The sequence below is a fragment of the Peromyscus leucopus genome, chromosome 8b (assembly GCF_004664715.2).
Source record: "Peromyscus leucopus breed LL Stock chromosome 8b, UCI_PerLeu_2.1, whole genome shotgun sequence".
Lineage (NCBI taxonomy): Eukaryota > Metazoa > Chordata > Mammalia > Rodentia > Cricetidae > Peromyscus > Peromyscus leucopus.
Window position 1 is genome coordinate 52,531,686 of NC_051086.1, and position 20,950 is coordinate 52,552,635.

General features: G+C 50.3%; 2 protein-coding genes across 4 annotated transcripts; both read right to left on the reverse strand.

The window, feature by feature from the left end:
• Atp1b2 (ATPase Na+/K+ transporting subunit beta 2) lies at nucleotides 1-4,880 on the reverse strand. The gene is made up of 7 exons (XM_028869450.2): nucleotides 4,542-4,880; nucleotides 2,681-2,809; nucleotides 2,271-2,375; nucleotides 1,965-2,170; nucleotides 1,690-1,746; nucleotides 763-861; nucleotides 1-663 (listed from the first exon to the last, which is right to left on the reverse strand). Exons 1-7 carry the CDS (start codon nucleotides 4,651-4,653, stop codon nucleotides 499-501), a joined length of 873 nt encoding a protein of 290 aa, XP_028725283.1. The 5' UTR covers nucleotides 4,654-4,880; the 3' UTR covers nucleotides 1-498.
• Nucleotides 4,881-15,023: 10,143 nt separating this feature from the next.
• Shbg (sex hormone binding globulin) lies at nucleotides 15,024-19,932 on the reverse strand. 3 transcript variants are annotated; one of them, XM_037201209.1, is made up of 11 exons: nucleotides 19,893-19,932; nucleotides 18,450-18,659; nucleotides 18,109-18,259; nucleotides 17,867-17,958; nucleotides 17,339-17,528; nucleotides 17,171-17,245; nucleotides 16,872-17,033; nucleotides 16,518-16,680; nucleotides 16,260-16,396; nucleotides 15,749-15,956; nucleotides 15,024-15,337 (listed from the first exon to the last, which is right to left on the reverse strand). In XM_037201209.1, exons 2-11 carry the CDS (start codon nucleotides 18,563-18,565, stop codon nucleotides 15,189-15,191), a joined length of 1,443 nt encoding a protein of 480 aa, XP_037057104.1. In that variant the 5' UTR covers nucleotides 18,566-18,659; nucleotides 19,893-19,932; the 3' UTR covers nucleotides 15,024-15,188. The 3 variants fall into 3 exon arrangements, with proteins under 3 accessions (XP_037057104.1, XP_028725392.1, XP_028725391.1); XM_028869559.2 differs by lacking the exon at nucleotides 17,171-17,245; XM_028869558.2 differs by lacking the exon at nucleotides 19,893-19,932 and having other exon boundaries at nucleotides 18,450-18,830.
• Between the last annotated feature and the right edge of the window lie 1,018 nt (nucleotides 19,933-20,950).

Below are 20,950 nucleotides of genomic sequence, written 5' to 3' on the forward strand. Positions count from 1 at the left end.
GTGAGGGAGAGGGGTCTGTGGAGGGGAGGGGGAGAGGTATGTGGAGGGGAGGGGAAGGGGTGAGAATATAGGTGGGTGGATTCATGGCCATTTTCTATAGCTCTCAGGGGATGGGAGTAGAAACTGAGGCAGGAGCTGGGGACATCTCACTCATAAACTCAAACTAGAAAGAGTCCAGCAGAGCTGAGGCCCTTGGGCATGCCAGGCACGTCCTCTATCACTGAGTAACAGCTCCAGCTCCCGACTAGAAAACTCCTCAGTCCTCTGCGGCCATCCTGATAGCCCATCTATCTGTCTCTGGCTAAGCTAAGGTTGGAAGATGTTGGAAATGGTGTGGACATCAGGCTGGGTTGAGAAGTTGAAGCTTTACAGGGATGTGAGGCGCAGACAAGTCATAGCTCTGTTATAAAAAATACCTTTGGGGTGGGTGAGGGAGGGATCAGGCAGGGTCAAGGACATTCCAGAAGCATCCACAGGAAAGTGGGGGGAGGGGGAGCCTCAGGTTTTGTTGATTCGAAGTTTGAAGGCCACGCGGCCAGCGAACTTGTCTCTCTCATCATCTGTGGCGATGTTGGCAGCGTTAATGCGGCATTCTACGTTCACCTCCACGTTGGGGGTCACATTCAGGAACTTCACAGCCACCAAGGGCTGTGTATAGTTCACCTAGGTCAGAAGAAGACGAGGACTTAAGCCTCTGGTGCCGTGGCCTCTTTCCCAAGACCCCCGTTTTTCCCTTCAGGAGCCGCCATCCCTGGGACTTACATGGAATTTTTTGCCATAGTAGGGAAAGTACATGAGGTCAATGTTGCCATTGGCGGGGAACATGACGAAGTGGCCAAGATTCTCGGCATCTTCATCTCTCTGTGGGGGTGCAGGAAGGTTAAGGAGAGAGGATGTCAGGATCAGCAGGCACCTGGAAGAGCTCACAAGACTTCCCTTGCACCTCCTTCACCCCAAATTATTCCTCTCAAATTTGTTTTCCTTGAGCTGTGCATCTGCTCTGCAGGTGTGTGTGTGTGTGTGTGTGTGTGTGTGTGTGTGTGTGTGTGTGGTGTGTTTGTGCACCCATGTTCTTATCTGCGTGTCTACAGGAAGGGGCGGCCTGTCTCCGATCAGACGGGATTGCCTAAGGGCGCTAACACAGTGGAGGCTTCAACTCCGCTGTCAACCCCGAGTTCTTACCCCATCCTTGGGAATCGGTCTCTGGAGCAGAGCCAAGAAAGAACAGATAAACAGTAAGGACTCAGTAGGAAGAAGGGGGGGGGGGGCAGCAAATTTCTAGAGAGGACAGGAACGGGTACAGGGTTCCAAGGACAACTTAGCTGTAGCAAATGATGCTAAGTGATCAGCAGCTACCAGACATCTAAGGGGAACTGGGAAACAAGGCAAGATGGCAGGAACACAGACGGCTGAGATAAAAGAGAAGGTAGATAGGGAAGGAGCCAGAGGCCAGGGCTTTGGTGCAGGAGGGGGGTGGGTCTGTCTCCAGGAGAGCAGGCTTCTGTATCCTAGAGAGAAGCAACAGGGCTAAGAGTCCCTTAGAACTACAGCTGCGTAAGCCCGCTCTTACCCCCTTGTCCCTATAGTGTTGGGGTCTCTGAAAGCAAAACAGATGGTGAGGTCTGGGTGAGGCACTCAGAAACCATGAAGCACAAACAGGTCAGCAGGCCGGGAGGCCCACACACTCACCTTCCCAACACAGGTCACGTTCATACTCTGATTTGCCCCTGCATAAAAGTTGATGACCTGAAGAAAGGAAGGAGGGTGGGGTTAGACGTTGCCCTATCTCGGTCCCCAGCCTTCCAGCGCCTGAACTCAGCTTCCAGCAGCCCCACCTCTTACTCTGGACGAACAACCAAAAATCTCTTTAATGCCCATTAACCCCAGTGAAAGGACACATTAGTTAACAGATGGTGGCCCCAGCTCCCTCGTTCATTCTCCCTAGCGGCCAAGGTCATGGGTACCCGGTTCATTTTGATGAAGACACAGGGCTGTCCAGTGCTGTAACCATAGTGGGTAGGGTCCCCAATGCCAGAGCAATTGCCCAGCTGAGTCCGGTTGAACTGGCAGGCACGCTTTGGATAGTTGAGAACCCCATTATCTGGCTGCTCATAATATCGACCAGGGCGGCAGACGTCGTTCTTTTGAGCTTGGATGGAGTCGTTGTAAGCTAGGAGGTGGGAGGGAGAAAGAGAGAGTCAGGGGCCTGATGTTCCACTTTTAGGGTCCCCAGCCCCTCCTCTAGGTCCTAGACTAGCCCCCACACTCACGCTCTAAGAACTTGTTGAGCTTCTGGACATGCTGCTCCCAGCTCTCGGCATCACTGATGTTGACAATGACGTCGAGGTTCTCAGTCTTGGGGCGAATCATCAAGCCTGGAGTCAGCATGAACAAAGGTGGGGGGGTTCATATACGAGGAACACATCAAGGAAAGAAAACCGACGTGAAGAACACCAGGGTGAGGCATGGGGTAAGGATGTGAGACTGCCTTCCTGGGAGGGCAATCTCCTGTGGCATTTGCCAGTCCTCCAGGTCACACAACTGCCCCCGGGGGCAGAGCATGGGAAGGAAGGCCGGGTTCAAGAACTTCCCGTCAAACTCCTGGGAAGAACTATGTTCCCTCAGGAGGGCTCGAAGACACAGTCGTTCGCGTGGCCGGTAGGGGAACCTCTCCGCTCACCTGGTGTGGCCAGTCGATCCTGGTACTTGGGAGTGTGTTCAGAGACAGTCTGCAGCATCACCCACATGGTGAGGGTGAACATGGCCGTGAGGAAGCCATAGAAGACGAGGTAGAAGAGGAGGATGAAGGCTAGGATGGAGGAACGAGAGTCAGCAGGTCCCACGCCCCCTTTAGGACCTCACCTAGCCCACCACCCCCACCCATCCTTCTTTCCTCTCAAGCTGTGCCTGGGATAGCCAAGGAGCGACAGGCTATCTTAGGGCCTTCCCCTGGGAGCCAAAGGAAACAAGCAGCAAACAGGCAGAGCCCAGTTCCAGCCCTGACTCCCAGCCTCCTCCTGGGGCGCAGTCAAGTCCGACCTTTTGGAGGCCACAAGAGACCTAAACTGTAGCTGTTGTGACAATTCCAAGAATAGGCCACTGTCGTTCTGCCCCTAATTACATTCCCAACTTCTCAACCTGCTCACGGTCCTGGAAAGGCACAGCTGTTCCTGCGGGAACCTGGGACTCATGCTTAGAGCTATGTTAGTACTGGGAGCTGGTGAGGCCACTGTTCTCAGCCAAGTTCTTACCACCTCAGACCAGGCTCCTAGGACTCAAATAGCAAGATCACACACACACACACACACACACACCCTGTGGAAGCAGCTCCTGAAATGGGGCTAACACTGGCCCAGCTACAAAGACTCATCCTGGTCAGAGTCAAGGAGAAGACAGACTCCTTCCCTGGAAGGAGAAGACTAGAAGCCTTCCCTGGACATCTTATCTCAATGACTCCTCTCCTAGGCCTCGTGTGAGAAGGACATGCTGTTCCAAGCACCCTGAGCTATCAGTCTTTCCACCTCAGAAGACACAGTTCCTCTGTGGAGTCTTCTGATTGTCCCAAGCATTGATTCATTGATCCTTGACATCCCAGAGGGTCTCTGGTTCCTTGCGGAAAAGGGCTGCATTGATCTCCTTTCACAGCCCCCTAAGTCCTAGGTGGGTGGTCTGATGAAATTGTGTCCAATCAATGTGGATCTATTGTACATTATGTCACACAGGATCCCTTGTGCTTTAATTATCCAGCTCGGCACTGTCTTTGGCAAGAGCATCACCCTCACCTCACCCGTGCCCATCAGCAGACCCTAGCTACATAAAAGTCCTTGCACACCCCTAAGGTAAGGGTAGACAGCTCCCCCAAGGCATCAGAGTCCCATGGAAACACCCAGTCTGAGGATGGATCCATCTCTGCACCGTTGACCATTTCTCCTTCCGCCTCTGACATCTGAAAACATCTAGCCAGAAAGAGTGTCATCCCTCCTGGCAGCCCCCGACCCACAAAGCAGCCACGGAAGGCTCCAAACGCCCAATGGTGGAATATAGACAAACAACTTCCGCTGTTAAGAACGCCCCCCCCTCCCCAGACCCTCCTGCCAGATCCGCCCCCTCATGAATGTTCCCAGGGTCCAAGGGGGTGGGTGAGAGCTAAAAATAGACGCGGTTGGCTAGCTAGTGAAAGCCAGAGGGAGAGAGTTAGGGCACTCTTCGGGGAGGGGGGCCGAAGACCGTGTGCAACCGGCAGGGCCTGAGCCGGAGCGGGAGCGCCGCAGCGCGGACACGCGCGCAGAACCCGCGACCCCCCGCCCGAGGGGGCTCCGCGGGGGGCGGGCAGGCGGCAGTGACCTACTTTCTCCGCCTCCGCAGCGGCCAGCCAGAGAGATTAGACCGCTGACTCGGGCCCCTCCCGGTCCAAAGCCCGGCCGTGGGGGCTGGACGCCAGGGACCCGGCAGGGGAGCTGGGGCGACGCCCGCGGGACCCTGCGCCCCAAAGGCGTCGCCGGGCCGTCAGCCACCACCTTTCCCGCGCCAGCCCCGCGTACCCCAGCTGGTCCCGGTGCGCCCCATGAACTGGTGCGTCCGCGGGTTCCACACGAACTCCTTCCACTCCTCAACCACCTGCCCGCAGCTCTTCTTCTCTTTCTGGATGACCATCTTGGCGGCACGGGGCGAGTCCCGGCGCGCTGCGGGGGGCTGCGGAGAAGCGGGGGCGTCGCACGCTGAAGCCCTCCACGCACCCAAATGCGCGGGGAGCGAGGCGAGGGAGACTCCGCTCAGATATTGCAGCTGCTGCAAATTCCGGGGTGCACAGCCACTCGCTGTGGTCTGCTGGCAGCGTAGCGGAGGTGCGCCGCGGCTAGGCCCCCCCGACTGCGATAGAAAGGGGGGCTATCTAAACAGGGAAAGATAACCAGGGGAAAGGGATGCCAAGACAGCTTCACCCTACACACCGCCTAGAAGCAAAGCAAAAAAAAAAAGGGGTGCAAAAACACAGACAGCTACAAAACCCTGGCGGAACGCAGAAAAAGCGGGGTGCAAAGAAGCAGGGAAAGATGGGGGAGGGAAAAGATGCCGCCCCGAAATCCGAGATGCAAGGAAGCTGTGGAACGCGGCAGGTGGCCGATTAAGGCTCCTCCGACGAACGGCGACAGCCACACCACAGTTGGCCCAGCCAATGGGAGCTGGGGTGGGGACGGGTAGTTGCGGGGAAACAGGCAAAAAACGAGGAGCCCCAGGCGGAGGCTCCGCTCCTCAGCAGTGCGGGGAGCGCGGTCCCTGCGCACGGTCTTTATACTCTGTGACTCTGAGGGTGTCCGCCCCCTTCCCACCCACTCCCCAGGAACCCCGCCTCTTCGATGCTCGCCCGGGAGACCTCATACATATGTAAATAAGAGAGGGATTGGACCCGCCCCCTGAGGCGTCTTTTGGTCCCAGAGGGGTCTTTCTTACCCCTGACCCCAGGGACTGTCCCGAAACAAGGTGGGACAAGAGGACAGAGGGGGTGTCTGGGTGGAATAGAGGAAAAGATCACACTCAGAGGCTCAAACAGAAAGACAAGCTGATACGTACTCAAAAGTGGGGGCACCGGGCAGGGAATTTTAAAGGAGACTAAGATAGAGTTACTTCGAAAGCCTCCGGAACAGAGGACAGAATGTGAGAGGAATAAAGAAGAGCGCCAGACACCAAGGAAGGGCCGAGAAACTAGAACACACGGGGAGGGATAGAAGCCACCACAGCATGCTCTGAGCCTGAGCCTCACCCTGTCCTGAGCCTCCAGAACTACCCTACGACTTAGCTCTGCAGCTATTAGTCCCCCCAGCATCCCACCCTGGTCTGATCTCCCCTCCACATTTGCCTATTTGGGCAAATCATTACGGAAGCCGAACAAGTCAAGTCACTTAGACTGAAGTTGCAGCTTATACTTAAATTCCATTATCTGCACTTCTTTCTGTGGCAGGAATGCCACAGCCCACTCGCGGAGGTCAGAGGATAACTTGCAGGGTTGATTCTTTTCTTCAACTGGCTCTGTACATTGGGCTGGTCTTGAAGAGATCCTCCTGCCTGTGCCTCCCCAAATTTATAAAAATAGGCCCTGCCAAGACGGCGGTGGTGGTGATGCAAGCCTTTAATCCCAGCACTCAGGAGGTAGAGGCAGGTGAATCTCTGAGTTCGAAGCCAGCCTGGTCTACAAAGTGAGTTCCAGGACTACACAGAGAAACCCTGTCTCAAAAACCAAACAAACAAACAAAGAAAAAGTCACTATGATTTGTTAGTGCTGTTGGTGGTGATGGTTTTGGTTTTGTTTTGATCTTGAGACAGAGTCTCGTTTTCCCCAGGCTGGTCTGGAATAGCCAAGATAAATTTGAACTCCTTCCTCGCCTCTTGCTTCGCCTCCTGAATACTGGGATTGCAGGTGTACACGATCATATCCAGCTCAGGTTAGCCTTGAACTCCTGATCCTCCTTTCTCTGCCTTCTGCATGCTGAAATTACAGGTGTGTGTGTGACTGTGTCGGACTGTAATTTCAAGTTTAATCCAAGTATCATGGAAGTAATTCTAGCATTTTAAACTGTGGAATGACATGACTAAATTCAATAAACCTATCAGGCATGGTGACAACCTGGATTCAGCTATTGGGAAACTGGGGTAAACGGATTGATTGGGGCCAGGAGCTCAAGGTCAGTTGGGACAACACAACTAGACCCTAACTCAGAAAAAAGAGCCAACTATGCTAGTCCATCCTGGTAATCCAAACCCAAGGCACAAAGATAACGTCTGAGGCCAACCTGGGCTGCAGAGAGAAACCTTGTCTCAAAAACACAGTCAATGTGTATGTGTGTGTGGGGGGGTCATCCTGGGAGAGCTGGAGGAGAAGGTGTGAGTAGCTGTTATTAAAATACATAGTATATGTGGAAAAGTTCTCAAAGAATAAATAAAATATTCTATTATATATATTACCCTCGCATCCACAATTGTGCGTGTGTGTGTGTGTGTGTGTGTGTGTGTGTGTATGTGTGTGTGCAAGGCCAGCTAGAAGACAGCATAGTATTCCAGGGGAGAGTGGTGACTGACTTGAACAAGGCTCTCAAGGAAGACGGAAACGAGAGAGAGAGAGAGAGAGAGAGAGAGAGAGAGAGAGAGAGAGACAGACAGACGGACAGACAGACAGAGAGAGAGGAAGAGCACACAGTGGGGAGAAGGCAAGGAGCCCGGGCGGCACCCGAAACTCCCTCCTGAGCAAACGATCATGAACTTGCTTGTGTGCTCTGTCTATGCAACTACATTGTAAACGTCCCCTCCCCCCACCCCAGTGCTGAGGATTGAAACCCTGGCCCCAAACAGAGTAGGCAAATACTCTACCACTGAGCTAACCAGCTCCCCAACCCTGGACTCTACACTTTTTGAGAGTAGGCCTTTGTCTTAGCAAGATAATGCTGGCTGCTGAATTCAGCTTAAATATGCAATGGCTTCTTCTGCAAGAAACCCAGGACAGCAGCTTGTTCTCCTCGCCACTAGGAGAAAGCATTAAATCGGACAGGGACACACACACACACAACATGGCAAATACAGCGTGTGGTGGCCTCCAGCTCCTCGACTGAGTCTCGACCCTGAGCACCAGGCTCACTTTCTTAGAAAAGAAAGAGTGAATGCCTTCTGGGCACTAGAGATAGGTCTGAGTGAGATGCCTGTCCTCCCTTTCTTAGTCTTCTGGAGGTAAGGCGTGGGTAGATGGGGGAGGGGCGAGGTCTGTACCAAATACCTGACGGTACACAAAGGGAGACAAGCTGAGAAAGGGAAGATCCAGAAAAGTCCGGGGTGGACCTGGGGGACATTAGCAACCCTTTAACCTTAAGACTGGGCCTATAGCTCAGTGGTGCTGCGCTTGCCTCTATGTACAGAGCCCTGGGTTCGAGCCCAAGCGAAGGAGGAACCAGAGGAGGGAAAGGTCCTCTTCTGGAACCTGCTTCCATCCAGGATCTCCAGAAAGGAAGGCGGGGTTAGGGGCCTGGGCGGCGGCTGCTCCTCACTGGCCCAGAGCCAGAGCCAGTCCACAAAGGCCTAGACCCCTTCATATGCGCGTAAGTCAGGAGCTAACCTTTTTTCCTATTATTTACGTGTGTGTCTGTGTGTGTGTGTGTCTGCGTGTGTGTGTGTGTGTGTGGTGTGTGTGTGTGTGTGTCTGCGTGTGTGTGTGTGTGTGGTGTGTGTGTGTGTGTGTCTGCGTGTGTGTGTGTGTGTGTGTGTGTGTGTGTGTGTGTGGTGTGTGTGTGTGTGTGTGTGTGTGTGTCTGTCTGTGTGTGTGTAGAAGCCAGAGTACAACTTGTGGGAGTCAGTTCTCTCCACCCATTTTTTATGTAAGCTCTAAGAATGAAACTCAGTAGTCATGCTTGGTACCCGCTGAGCCATCCAGCCCTAATTCCAGGACTTAGATGAATGAGTTAAACAAGGTGACTCTTTGCAAAGACCGAGACTGGGAAAGCTCAGTTTTTGCAAGCTGAAAGCAATCCTCCAGTACAGCCCGTGGTAGAGAGCACTTACCTTGCACACGTGAGGTACTAAGATCTGTCCTTAAAACTCAAAAAAAAAAAAAAAAAAAAAAAAAAAAAAAAAAAAAATTCTGTGGATGGATAGTGGTGATGTTTGTGCAGCATGTAAATGTCCTTTATGCTACTGAAATGAACCTTGACAATGGTTAGGGTGGTGATTTTTATGTTGCTTGTATTTTATCACAGTTAAAACAAAACAAAACAGTAAGATAAAACACAAATGTTCCTGCACTGACCAGATGGAGCCCAGACTCTCAGCAGGACACACTGGGCCTTTCATCACATGACCCAAGGAGCCTCCACAACCTACCTTCTTTCCTGCCCAAGGCTCAACCGCGCAACATGCCCTTCCCGGTTCTCTAGATTCAGCAGCCTCAGATTTACTCACCAAAAAACTAAATGTGACGTTAACAACAACAACAACAACAAAAAAAAAAAAAAAAATATATATATATATATATATATATATATATATATATATATATAACACACATTTTGAGCACTTTTCATATGCCAAGCACTGTAGTAGATATTTTTACCTACATGATTCTATCAAATCTTTGGAGCACTCCTAGAGACAGAGTGAAGCAGACTTCTGTGAGTTAGAGATCGGCCGGGTCTACCTAGTGAGTTCTAGGCCAGCCAGAGTTACAGAGTCAAATCTCGTCTAAAAAAATATTGGTGAGGACTAAGAGTTAATATCATTTATTCAACTTCATACATCTAATAGATCATCCCTTTGATATTCCCTGATGAAATTAATATCTAGATTCCCTGGTACCTCATAGCTGACAACGATTTTGGGATTTTGTTTTTCTCCATTTATTTATTTATTTATTTATTTATTTATTTATTTATTTATTTATTTATTTATTTGGGTTTTTCCAGACAGGGTTTCTAGGTGTAGCCCTGGCAGTCCTGGAACTCGATCTGTAGACCTGGCTGCCCATCATACCTGGTGCTTGGTTTGTTTGTTTGTTTTTTCCTTTTAGATATCCCTACTAGGAGCTGGGAATGTAGCTCAATGTTAGAATATTCTCTCAGCATATCCATTGTCCCAGATAAAAGTGGGGTATGGTGGTCTATATGGTGAGTCCAGGCCAGACAGAACTACATGGCGAAACCCTCCCTGGAAGGGAAAAAAGTAAAAACATAAATGAAGCATATGACAGCCTGGCAATGTAATTCAGTTGGTAGAGTATGCTGTGCCGAAGGTGAATTGGTTGTGCCGGCATCCGAGCACTCAAGACATCACATAGCAAGATGAAGATTCGATGCAGTCTCATGGTAGGTAGCAACATAAACTGGGAATTATCATCTCCCAGAAGCGAGACTACCCAGTGTGGCAAGGTATGAGCATAAAGTAGTGAAAGAACAGAAATGAGAGAGGACAGCGGGCATGGCAAGTGTAAGGGTAAGGAGGGAGGTTGAGAAAGGAAAAGAACATGGGCAGGGTGGTGAGCCAGTAGCCTTCGGGTGGCCATCTAGCGTTTGTTAGACTTCAGTGGCTTGGTGCTGCTGCACAGTCCATGAAGAGTGTAGAACATCTGCGGATCAGCTACATAGATCAGCTACAGAGTTTGAAGGCAGCTTGGGCGATGAGAAACACAGTCTCAAAAATAAGTTGTAGTTTTGTTTGTTTTCAGTAACATTTTACATATGTACCTCTCAACACCCAGGGTTCCGGGGACATTATCAAGCCTTCTCCATCCTTAGAATTCCTGTCCATGACCTAACCCAGTGCTTGGCATCCTGTCATCAGCCAGTAAATGTTAGGTGGAAGAAAGAGAGAGAGAGGACAGGGGCAGGCAAGGGGGGGGAGGGAGGGAGGGAGGGAGGGAGGGAGGAAAGGAAAGAGAAGCAGGGGACAGGGTGGTGAGTGGGGTAGGCCAGGCCTTGAGGCTTCAGGGTGTGCTGCCAAATCTGGAAAGTTCCTTTTTTCTGGAGTGGGGTGGGTGTTGGAGAAGGCAAGGGATGGTGAGCAGGCACAGTAGATGCCCTTGGTGGGGGCTTGGCAAAGTCTGTGTCAAAGCAAAGTCAGTCTTAATGAAAGAGTGTAGACAGCTTTGGACGGCGATCAGGAATCCTGGAATCTAGGGCAGGCTGGAGAAGAAAGGTTGGGGGCATAGTGTCCTGGAGAGGACAGGGTGGAGGCAGAGGAGAAAAACTAGCCCCTGAGACATTCTGAGCACATAAAGTCAGGAAGTTACCACCCAGAACACAGCCCTCCTTGATGGATGCCCACATGTACACAGACTCTTCAATCAACTCCCTGCCGGCTCACACCTGAGGCCTCCACTGGGTGACTTCTCTTTATTCCAGTGACATTGCCCCAGAGGCCTTTCCTGACCACCTGACGACCCACGCCACAACGTCCTTTCTTCTTCCCCTGCTCTGTCTTGGTCTTTACTCCCTTTATAGCTACCATTCAAATGACGCTGTCTGGAGAGCTATTTTATTAGTTTTTGTTTTGTTTGAGACAGGGTCTCACTTATGAAGCCCAGGCTAGCTTGGAACTCACTATGAAGCCCAGGCTGTCCTTGAACTCACAGAGAGCCTCTTGCCTCTGCCTCCCGAGTGCTGGGGTTAAAGGCGAGCGCAGCACACTGGGCCTGATTTTTTTTTTTTTTTTTATTTGTATATGGGTGTTTTGCCTGCACCTGTCTGTGCACCAAGTGTGTGCAGTGCCCAAAGAGGCCAGAAGAGGGTGTTGGATCCTTTGGAACTGGAGTTACAGACAGTTGTGAGCCATCATGTGGGTGTTAAATGGATCCCAATCCTCTGGAAGAACAGCAAATACTCTTAACTTCTTTTGAGATAGGGTTTCAGATAAACCAGGTTAGCCTTCGGTCTGTATAACTAAGGATGACCCGTGAAGTCCTTTTTCCTTCTGTTCCCACCCACCCCCAAGTACTGGGATCACAGATTGAGCTGCCGACCTGTCTTTTGTTTTGAGTTTTTAGGTAGGGTCTCTGTAGCCCAGGCTGTCTGTCCTTACCTTAATCCTCTTACCTGAACCTCCCAAGTACTGAGATCACAGGGATGAGCCACTCACTGTTGCCTGACATTATTTGTTCGCGTAATGGGTTAACTGTTCCCCTCCCACCACGCTGTGACATCCACAGCAGCAGGGACTGAGTGTGTCCTTTCCACCGACGTTGCCTCAGAGTCCAGAACAGAGGTAGACACACAGTGTATAATAGTTGAATGAACATGCCCAGGGGGTCAAAGTTGACCTTGAACATACACCAGGGATCAGAATTGAATTTGGACTCCCTGGCATGCGGAAGATTCTTCTGTAAACACTGCTGGCTGGATGGAAGACAATCTACAGGAACAGAATGGGAAGGATACAAGGCTGGATTTGTGGTTTGTGCCTTCCACCGCAGAGGCTTCCCTGAGACCCCTTGCTCTGGAGTCATCAAGGAGGTCCAGGAGTGAGATCCTACTGCTTGGGTTACTGGGTGGCTGGGGCTGAGGACATAGCCTGTGATTGGTCGAGTGTTTCTCTACTATGCATGAAACCCTGGATTCCTCTCCAGTACCCCATAAAACTAGCCTAGTAACCCACACTTGTTTCAGTTACAGCACTCAAGAGGTAGAGACAGGAGGAGCAGAGTTCGAGGTCTTCCTTGACTACATATCAAGTTTGAAGCCAGTCTGGAATACTCGAGATCCTTCCTAAAAAAAAAAAAAAAAAAAAAAAAAAAAAGGAAGGAAGGGAGAGAAAGAAAGAAAGAGGGAAGCAAAAACAGGGTCTGGAGAGATGGCTCAGTGAGAGAGAGCACTGGCTGCCCTTGAGGAGCACCCGGGTTTGGGTCTCAGCACCCTTGCCAGCTGTCTCTCAACTGTCTATTCTTGTAGTACTTGTAGCTGCAGAGAATATCACACCCTCTCTCTCTTCTGGCTTCCTCAGGCACCTGCATGCATGCGGTGTACATACACACACTTAAGCACACACACATACACATAACATTTCAATTTTTTTTTTTTTTTTTTTTTTTTTGCGACAGGATTGTTCTACATAGCCCTGGCTATCCTGGAATTCACTATGTAGACCAGGCTAGCCTCAAACTCACAGAGATTCCCCTGCCTCTGCTTCCTAAGTACCTAAAGGCGTGTGCCACCACACTTGCCCTTAAAAAATATATATATTTTTAAGGGGAAAAAAAAGAGGCTTTTGAGTATCAGTCCTACCGAACTCATTCCCTAGCCCACTCTCACTCCTGGGAGACTTTCTTCTCTTTTTTCAGTAGACTGTCTCTAAGCTGGACATGTGGCACACGTTATTAGTCCCAACACTTGGGAAGCAGAGACAGGAGGATCTCTGTGAGTCTGAGGCCAGCTCACTCTACGTAGTTGAGTTCCAGACCATCCAGAGCTACCTACTTAATGAGACCCTGTTTCAAAAAACAAAAATAAATAAGTAAATAACTATTTCTTTTCTCCTTATTAAAAAAGAGAAGAGAAGAAATAAGTTGGGAGACTGGAAACTTGGGATTCTCACTAGGGATGGTTTCAAAGTTCTTGGGTGGGCCAGGTGGCGGTGCTCGCCTTTAATCCCAGCACTCAGGAGGCAGAGGCAGGAGGATCTCTGTGAGTTCAAGGCCAGCCTGGTTTACAGGCTCCAGAACTACACAAAGAAACCCTGTCTCGAAAAACCAAAAAAAAAAAAAAAAAAAGTTCTTGAGTGGCTCAGAGGTTAAGAGCACTGGCTGCTCTTCCAGACATCCTGAGTTCAATTCCCAGCAACCACATGTTGGCTCACAACCATCTGTAGTAGAATCTGATGCCCTCTTCTGGCGTGAAGTCATACATGCAGCCGGGCAGTGCTGGCGGCGCACGCCTTTAATCCCAGCACTCGGGAGGCAGAGGCAGGTGGATCTCTGTGAGTTCCAGGCCAGCCTGGTCTACAGAGCGAGATCCAGGAAAGGTGCAAAGCTACACAGAGAAACTCTGTCTCGAAAAACAAAACAAAACAAAAAACAAACAAACAAAAGTCATACATGCAGATAGAGCACTCATATACATAAATAAATAAATCTTTAAAAAATTCTTGAGTAAAGCAGGACATGGTGGTACACACACAACAGAGTGTCTGAGTCAGAAGAATCTCTGTGAGTTTGAGTGAAGTCAGCATGGTCTACACAGTAAGTTCCAGGCCAGCCAGGGCTGCACAGTGAGACTGACAGACAGACCTGAGGGCTGGAGCCTCCTGAGGACTCCTTGACAGCTAGGATGCAAGGATTTTGAAAAGAGTTGAAACATGGATCTGGCGGCTTGGGCATGAAGGGTCCCCACAGAGAGTGAGGGTCACCAGTGTTCTCCAGAGGCTCCATAAATATACTGTTTTTATTTCTAGACAGGCTCTCAGACTGGAGATGTATTTTAGCGGTAGAGTGTTTGCCTAGCATGCACAGACCCTGATTCCATCCCTAGCACCACAAAATCAAACAGACCTGGCAGGTCTCCTAGTCCAGGCTGGCCTCCACCTCATCAGATAGAGAAGTAACGGGAACCTCTGGAGGTCCTGCCCGCCTCCTGAGCGGTGGGATCACAGGCACCACCACTGTGCACAAGGCTGCACATCCCACCCCGGGGTTCCTGCGTGCCAGGCAAGCATTCCACCAAGGGAATGGCATCCCTGTCCCTCGCTAAATGCTTTGATGTCAGAAATTTTCCTGAATCTGCCTTCTCTTTCCAGTTGGAACCAGGACAAACTAGTCTTTGTTTAATGGCAACAGACTGACTGCTCTGGGGCAGCAGCAAAGACCAGGCTGGGAGAGTGGGTGCTTGGCCCCTCGGCCTCTTCTTTTCCTCTCCTTTTTCCACAGTGTTGGGGACAGAACCCAGGGCCTCCCGGGGCAAGGAAAGCTTTCCTCTCCAAGCTCTTCCCTGGCTTTCCCAGAACGTCTGCCCCTTCTCTCTGCAGCACTCCTGCGCCCCCTGCTGCCCCTTCCCTGAACAGCAGTGGCCATGCCAAAGATCAGGATGACCCAGGCTGACATGAGAGACGAAGGGAAGCTGGAGTCTCAGAATGTGGATGTTGGGAAAGAGGTCAGGCTCCGGGCTTCCAGAAAGTGGTGTGTGTGTGTGTGTGTGTGTGTGTGTGTGTGTGTGTGTGTGTGTGTGTGTGTGTGTGTGTGTGTGTGTGTGTGTGTGTGTGTGTCCATGGTTCCTGTTGCTGGGGCTCAGCCTAAGTCACCACATCCTTGGGAAAGCGCTCTCTTTCTGCCTTTCAGACTATGTTAAAGCCTCAGTCTCTGCACTCTCTATGTGCACTCCTGCAGGACACAGAATTTCCAACTGTCCTTCTGTTTGCTGACATTCAAAGCAGACCCGCCTCTCCTAAGGGCCCATGAGCATCGAAAGGAAGCATGGTTGTTTTTGTCCTTCAATACATCTCAATGCTCGCTTGCCACACTGCCTGGTCCACTGCCAGAGCACAGTAAATATTTGCTGAATAAATGAGTGAGTTGCATTCAAAGTTCCTCTTTATTTTTAACAACAGGGTTGCCCATAGCCCAGGCTGGTCTCAAACATGTTATGTAGCCAGGGATGACATGGAGGTCCTGATTCTCCCAACTCCACCTGTCCTGGGTTTACAGGCATGTACCACCATGCCTCCTTCACAAAGGGGGTTTAGTGGGAAGTGTGAGTGACATTGCTTGGGCTCCGAGGGCAGCTGTGAGTCCAGATGTTCTGGCTTCTGTTCAGGGCCCGGTCTATGTCTAGTCTCTGTCCTTGTATCCAAAGACCACTCAAGCAAAAGAAAGCAGAAGAATTGTCTCCTGGAGGAAGGGGGCAGAGAGGTGGCATCAGAGCATCAGGGTGGCTCAGACCGAGTAGCTCTTGCTCCACTACCTGAATTTCCACAACCATTTCCTCTCCCTTTTTAAAGACTTTTTTTTTTTTTTAGGACCAAGTCTTGCTATGAAGCCCAGGCTTCTTAGAACGTGCGCTCTTCCTGCCTGACCCTCCCCAGTGTTGACTGTACATATATCTATCCCGTGCCTAACTCCCCATTTTTATTCCAGTTTTACTTTCTAGTTATAAAACCAGGGCCCGGGTGCATGTTAGGTTTGCACTCCATGCCTGAGCAACGCCCCCCAGTCACCCCTTTCTTCTCTCGCTGAGGTCTCCTTCCCTCAGAATATGTTTGCTCGCCCTGGAGCTAATATACTTAAACAGCATCCTCTTACCTGGTAAAGCCCCAAGAGAGAGATGGCCCTGAGGGTGGGACCAGAGTCTCCGGAGGGAGTCCAGTCCCGACAGGGACACAGCAAGGACCTCCATCGTTGGCCCTTGGCTCAGGACCACTTTGAAAACATCCAGCTTCAGCTGAAGAGGGAGCCCCATGTCCAAGGGTAAAGCTAAGTTTGGCTCCACTCCAGAAGACAGCACCACCTTCTGCAGTGGACGGGGCAGAGACAGGCATTGAGAGAGCAAAGAAGGAGGCCCAGCTACACTCTGTTGCTCTCTTATCTGTTTTAATTCAGCCTCTGCGCTATACGTCCATGCGATTTCACGCTTTGATTTTCTATGAAACCAGCCCCAGCCCCAAATAAACAAGCAGTCTAGGTAAAAGCTGTTTGCGTTCTGTGATGTCTCTGACTCTCCACCATTTAAGCCTTTCTACTATTAAAAGCCCCCTTTGCCTCATTTGTCCCAGAATCCACTAACTATAGCCAGCATCCCACCCTCTTCCTTTACTTGATCTTGGAGGTGAAGGGTAAGCCAAGAAGAATTTGTTCCTGTCCCAAGAGCAAGGAGGCATCCTGAGCCTTCCGCCAGCTTTAATCCCAGCTCCAGGGAAAAGCTCCAGGGGTCTGTGTGAGGCTGGGGAATGTCTAGGGGGAGAAATGAGTCTCCTGAGGCCTTAGATTTTATGGAGAGATGGGTACAGTGTTAAAGAGAGACAAAGAGAGGCAGAACTGGACATGGAGGGGAAAGAGATTTTCAAAAGTCTACCTTGGAGACTGAATTCTGCATGGGTCCCTGCAGGGAAAAACAGTCCAGGTTGCAAGTCCACAACATCACAGTTTCCGAGGCTAGTAGGGGCAGAGGGTGAGAGCTGGGCCTGGTGGCCCAGCCAAGTATCTCGACGTATACAGCCATCCAGGGCAGGTGCCAGCTGAAGTGAGTGGGAGTGGAGCGGAGGGAAACGTTGGGACGGTGGAACCAGGGTATCTGAATCCTGACCCCAAGCACATTCCCTCAGAAACGTGAAGGCTTAGCTTTCTCCATGTAGCGCTACTCCACCTCCCGCTCCCTAGAATCTGAATGTAGGTTTCCATAGCTTGGCCCTAGGATGTCGTTACCTACCGGGAGCCGAAGACTGGAGGCAGGGAGGAGGAGTCCCCCTAGAGCGATCCTCATGGTGGTCCGGGAACTGTCAGCCAGGGATCTAGAGACCTGTCTCAGGCACAAGATGTCCTTCCCATCCACCCACAGCAGCAGTGAATCCCCATTCATCTTCAGCTCCACCTGCAGGAGATGGTCAGAAGCAGAAGAAAGCTGAAGCAGAGGGCCCTGAGCCTGCCGCCTCCGCTTTCTTCAGAGTCCAGCTGAAAGAAGATGCCCTTGTAGGCACATCCTTGGCTCACTCAGACTGTGCCACTTACATACTGACTCAGCCTTGGGATTTCCATCTGATGAAACAGAGACAAGAATAGCTCCGTCACCGGGACTGTGTCTTGCTAAGAAGTGAGGACCATGGCGAAGGGATGCTCCTGTTCTCCTTCCTCATCAGATCAAGGTGACCTCTCCCCACAGAGGCAGAGTCCTCTTACCTGGTGCCATCTCCCATCATTCAGCTGAGGGCCAAAGCCTACTGTGAGCCGAGCCCAGAGGTTGTACAGCTGGATTTCAAGCTGGCCATCTCGAAGTCCCAGCATGAACCAATCATCTTCGGTGTTGGTGTCCCCACAAAAAATCACTCCCTCTGGATCCAAGGTTCGGAACTCAAAGGAGGAATGGGGTCTGGAAGGACACAGGGGAGACTGTATATGGGGTGTGGGGGTTGAGGGGTGGAGGGGGAAAGGAACTTAGGGAGATAACACAGCAGGGAAGAGGAGGTCAGAAGGCTGGGTCAAGAGGCCAAGTTCAGGGCCTGGAGAGATGGCTCAGCAGTTAAGAGCACTGGCTGCTCTTCCAGAGGACCAGGGTTCAATTCCTAGCACCCACATGGCAGCTCACAACTGTCTGTAACTCCAGTTCCAGGGGACCTGACTCCCTTCCACAGATATACATGCAGGCCAAACATCAATGCACACAAAAATAGAAATAAGTTTTAAAAAAAGAGGCCAAGTGACTCATACTTGCTGATTTTGGTGAGGTCAATGGTCATCACAGAGACGGGCTCCTGTCCTGGGCCATTGCTGAGGTACCTAGCTGGAGGGTCCTGGGCACTCTGTCAGAAAAAGAAAATAAGCTGACCCAAGACATTTCAGAGACAGGCACAGCTACACGGTCGGAGGAGGAGAGAAGGGGGAAAGACAACCGAAATGCAGCTCATTTCAACACACAGGGGTGAGAACCCCGTCCCGTTCCCGTTCCGTACCTCGGCGAGGACAATGAGTCCCAGGGCCTGTCCCTGGCGGGTGTGAGGTGGGGACAGCAGCAGCAGCAGCTGAAGGAGCCATCGGTGCAGGCAGGCCACAGAGTCTCGGTTCTCCATAGTCGGCAGCTGAACACTCCGTGGCTCAGACGATCTGAGGAGAACGGGTGGGGGTAGGCAGCCTTGCCCGGGGTGGCGGAGGGTTAAAGGTTGCTCCGGGGGAAGAAGGGGGGCAGGAGATGGGGCCGCTGACCGTGCGGCCCCTCTGAAGTCAAATGAGGTGGAGGACAGAGTCCCTACGCAACATGACTACCCCCCCCCAAATCTGTGAGAGAGCATCTCACCTCTCCTCCTCCCCTGTCGGCCAGTGTGGCTCCTCCAAGCATTCCTCCCAAAGGGGGAGGCTGCCTAGGCCAACCTGAGCTCTGGAAACAGTTCTCCTTGCTCGCTCAAGCAGCATCTTCTACCAGGGCTAAAGCTGAGGTGTGGAATCCAGATATCTTGCTGACTGACCTTGGGAGACACACTTCACCTTTGTGCTCCAGTGACTTTGTCTGTCAAAGGGGGAACATAACGCTTCTTTCATGGAGCTGCTGGGCATGGAGACTGGGACGGCACAGGCAGAATGCCCAGTGACTGATATGAACGCCTCCCTTAGCTTTCCCACATCTTACGATGCTGCTCTCACAAGGAGGTATTGTCTCTCTCTGTGTTTTAATGGCTACTAAGAAGAAATCCGCCAATAACCTGAGCACGGGCGAGACTGAGACAGCAGGATCAGGAGTTCAAAGCTAGTCTGGGCTACACAGAAAGACTCTTCTCAACAGTGGGGGTACAGACGGCTCAGTGGGTAAGAGCATCTGCTGCCAGCCTGAGGACTTGAGTTTATGCCACAGGACCCACAGGATGGAAGGAGAAAACTGACTCCCGAAAGTTGTCTTCTGGCCTCCACATACGCACATATGCACACGTGTGCACAGGCACTTGTTATACACACACACACACACACACACACACACATACACACACACACACACCAAATGTTTGAAAGAAGGAAGGAGGAAAATAGTGAAAAAAAGCAATAAATATTTGTAGCTGGACATAGTTGGACATTCATTTAATCTCATCACTTGGCAGGCAGAGGCAGGTGGATCTCTGTGAGTTTGAAGTCAGCCTGCTCTACATTGCAAGTTCTAGGCCAGCCAAGGCTACATAGTACTGTCTCAAAAAAGAAAAAAAGAAAAGAAAAAAGTGGGGGGTGTGGGCAGCAGTAGAGAGATGACTCAGTGGTTGAGAGCATTGGCTGCTTTTCCAGAGGCCCTGGTTTCCATTCCCATCACTCATATGGTCGCTCACAACCATCTGTAACTCTAGGACCCAGGGATCCAACACATTCTTTTGGCCTCTGTAGGTACCAGGCATGTAGGTGATTCACAGATATCCATGCAGGTAAATACCCATACACATAAAATAAATTTAAAAATTAACAACTATAGATTAAAAAGAAAGTTATGCTGGGCATGGTGGCGCACGCCTTTAATCCCAGCACCCTGGAGGCAGAGACAGGGGTGTAGCTGGAGTTTTCCTGGTCCTGCCTGGCCCACAGTCAGGACAAATCTCTCTCACCTGCCAATCCCAGAGCCACTCAGTCTCAACCAAGTAAACACACAGAGACTTACATTACTTAACAACTGTATGGCCGTGGCAGGCTTCTTGCTAACTGTTCTTATCTCTTAAATTAACCCATTTCTATTAATCTATAAGTTGCAATGTGGCTCATGGCTTACCGGTATCTTACATCTGCTTCTCACTGGGGCTGCTGGCAGCATCTCTCTGTCTCAGCCTTCCTCCTCCCAGAATTCTCCTCTCTCTTTGTCCCGCCTATACTTCCTGCCTGGCTACTGGCCAATCAGCACTTTATTTATTGACCAATCAGAGCAACACATCCACAGCATAGAGAACATCCCACAACACTTCCCATTTTCTTTTCTTTTTTTCAAAAAAGAAGGTTTTTAACTTTCACATAGTAAAATTACATATAACAAAACAATTATCAAGCAAGAACTACAGTTACAATATTCAGTCTATTTATAATATCTAGTCTATTTGTATTTGGCAAAATTAAAGAAGATATTCTATCTCTTTTATATTTGTGAGTCTAAGGTTTCATATCTAACTTATCTTTTATCATAACAAAGAAAATTATAACTATCTAGTCTTCAAGTACATCAAAGACCCCAGAAGGAAAAATATACTATTACCTGAGAAAAGGGAGATGCACTCAAGCAGCTTTTGGGAGTCTTGCAAGAGTAGACAGAGACAGCTGGCAGCCTGGACAGTCATCCAAAGTTCCTCTGTAAAGTTGGACATCTGTCTTCAGTCCACAGGCCTAGAGTCTCTCAGTCATTTTTCTCTGTGTCCTGTAGAATGTCTGGCAGTTTCCTCTGAGAAGCAGGAACCTGAAGGTCCATTTTGCCAAGCAAAGTTCAGTGGTCACCTTCCTATGGGTCCTGCATGTCCAGTCGATCAAACAGTCCAGGCAAGAACAGTTTCTTGCCCAAATGGCTATTTTTGTCAAGAAGAAGATAAACTCCATATAGAGTGTCTTTGATGCCCATCCTCCTCTCTGAGGTAAATCGGTGCTGCCAGGAGCAGACATGTCTCATTGTCCAGAAAAGTCTAAATTTTTTAAAACATTTTAAATGCCATATTCTGTAGGTCTTTGAAGTATTTGAAGACTAGATAGTTATAATTTTCTTTAGTTACGATAAAAGATAAGTTAGATATGAAACATTAGACTCACAAATATAAGGTAGATAGGATATCTTCTTTAATTTTGCCAAAT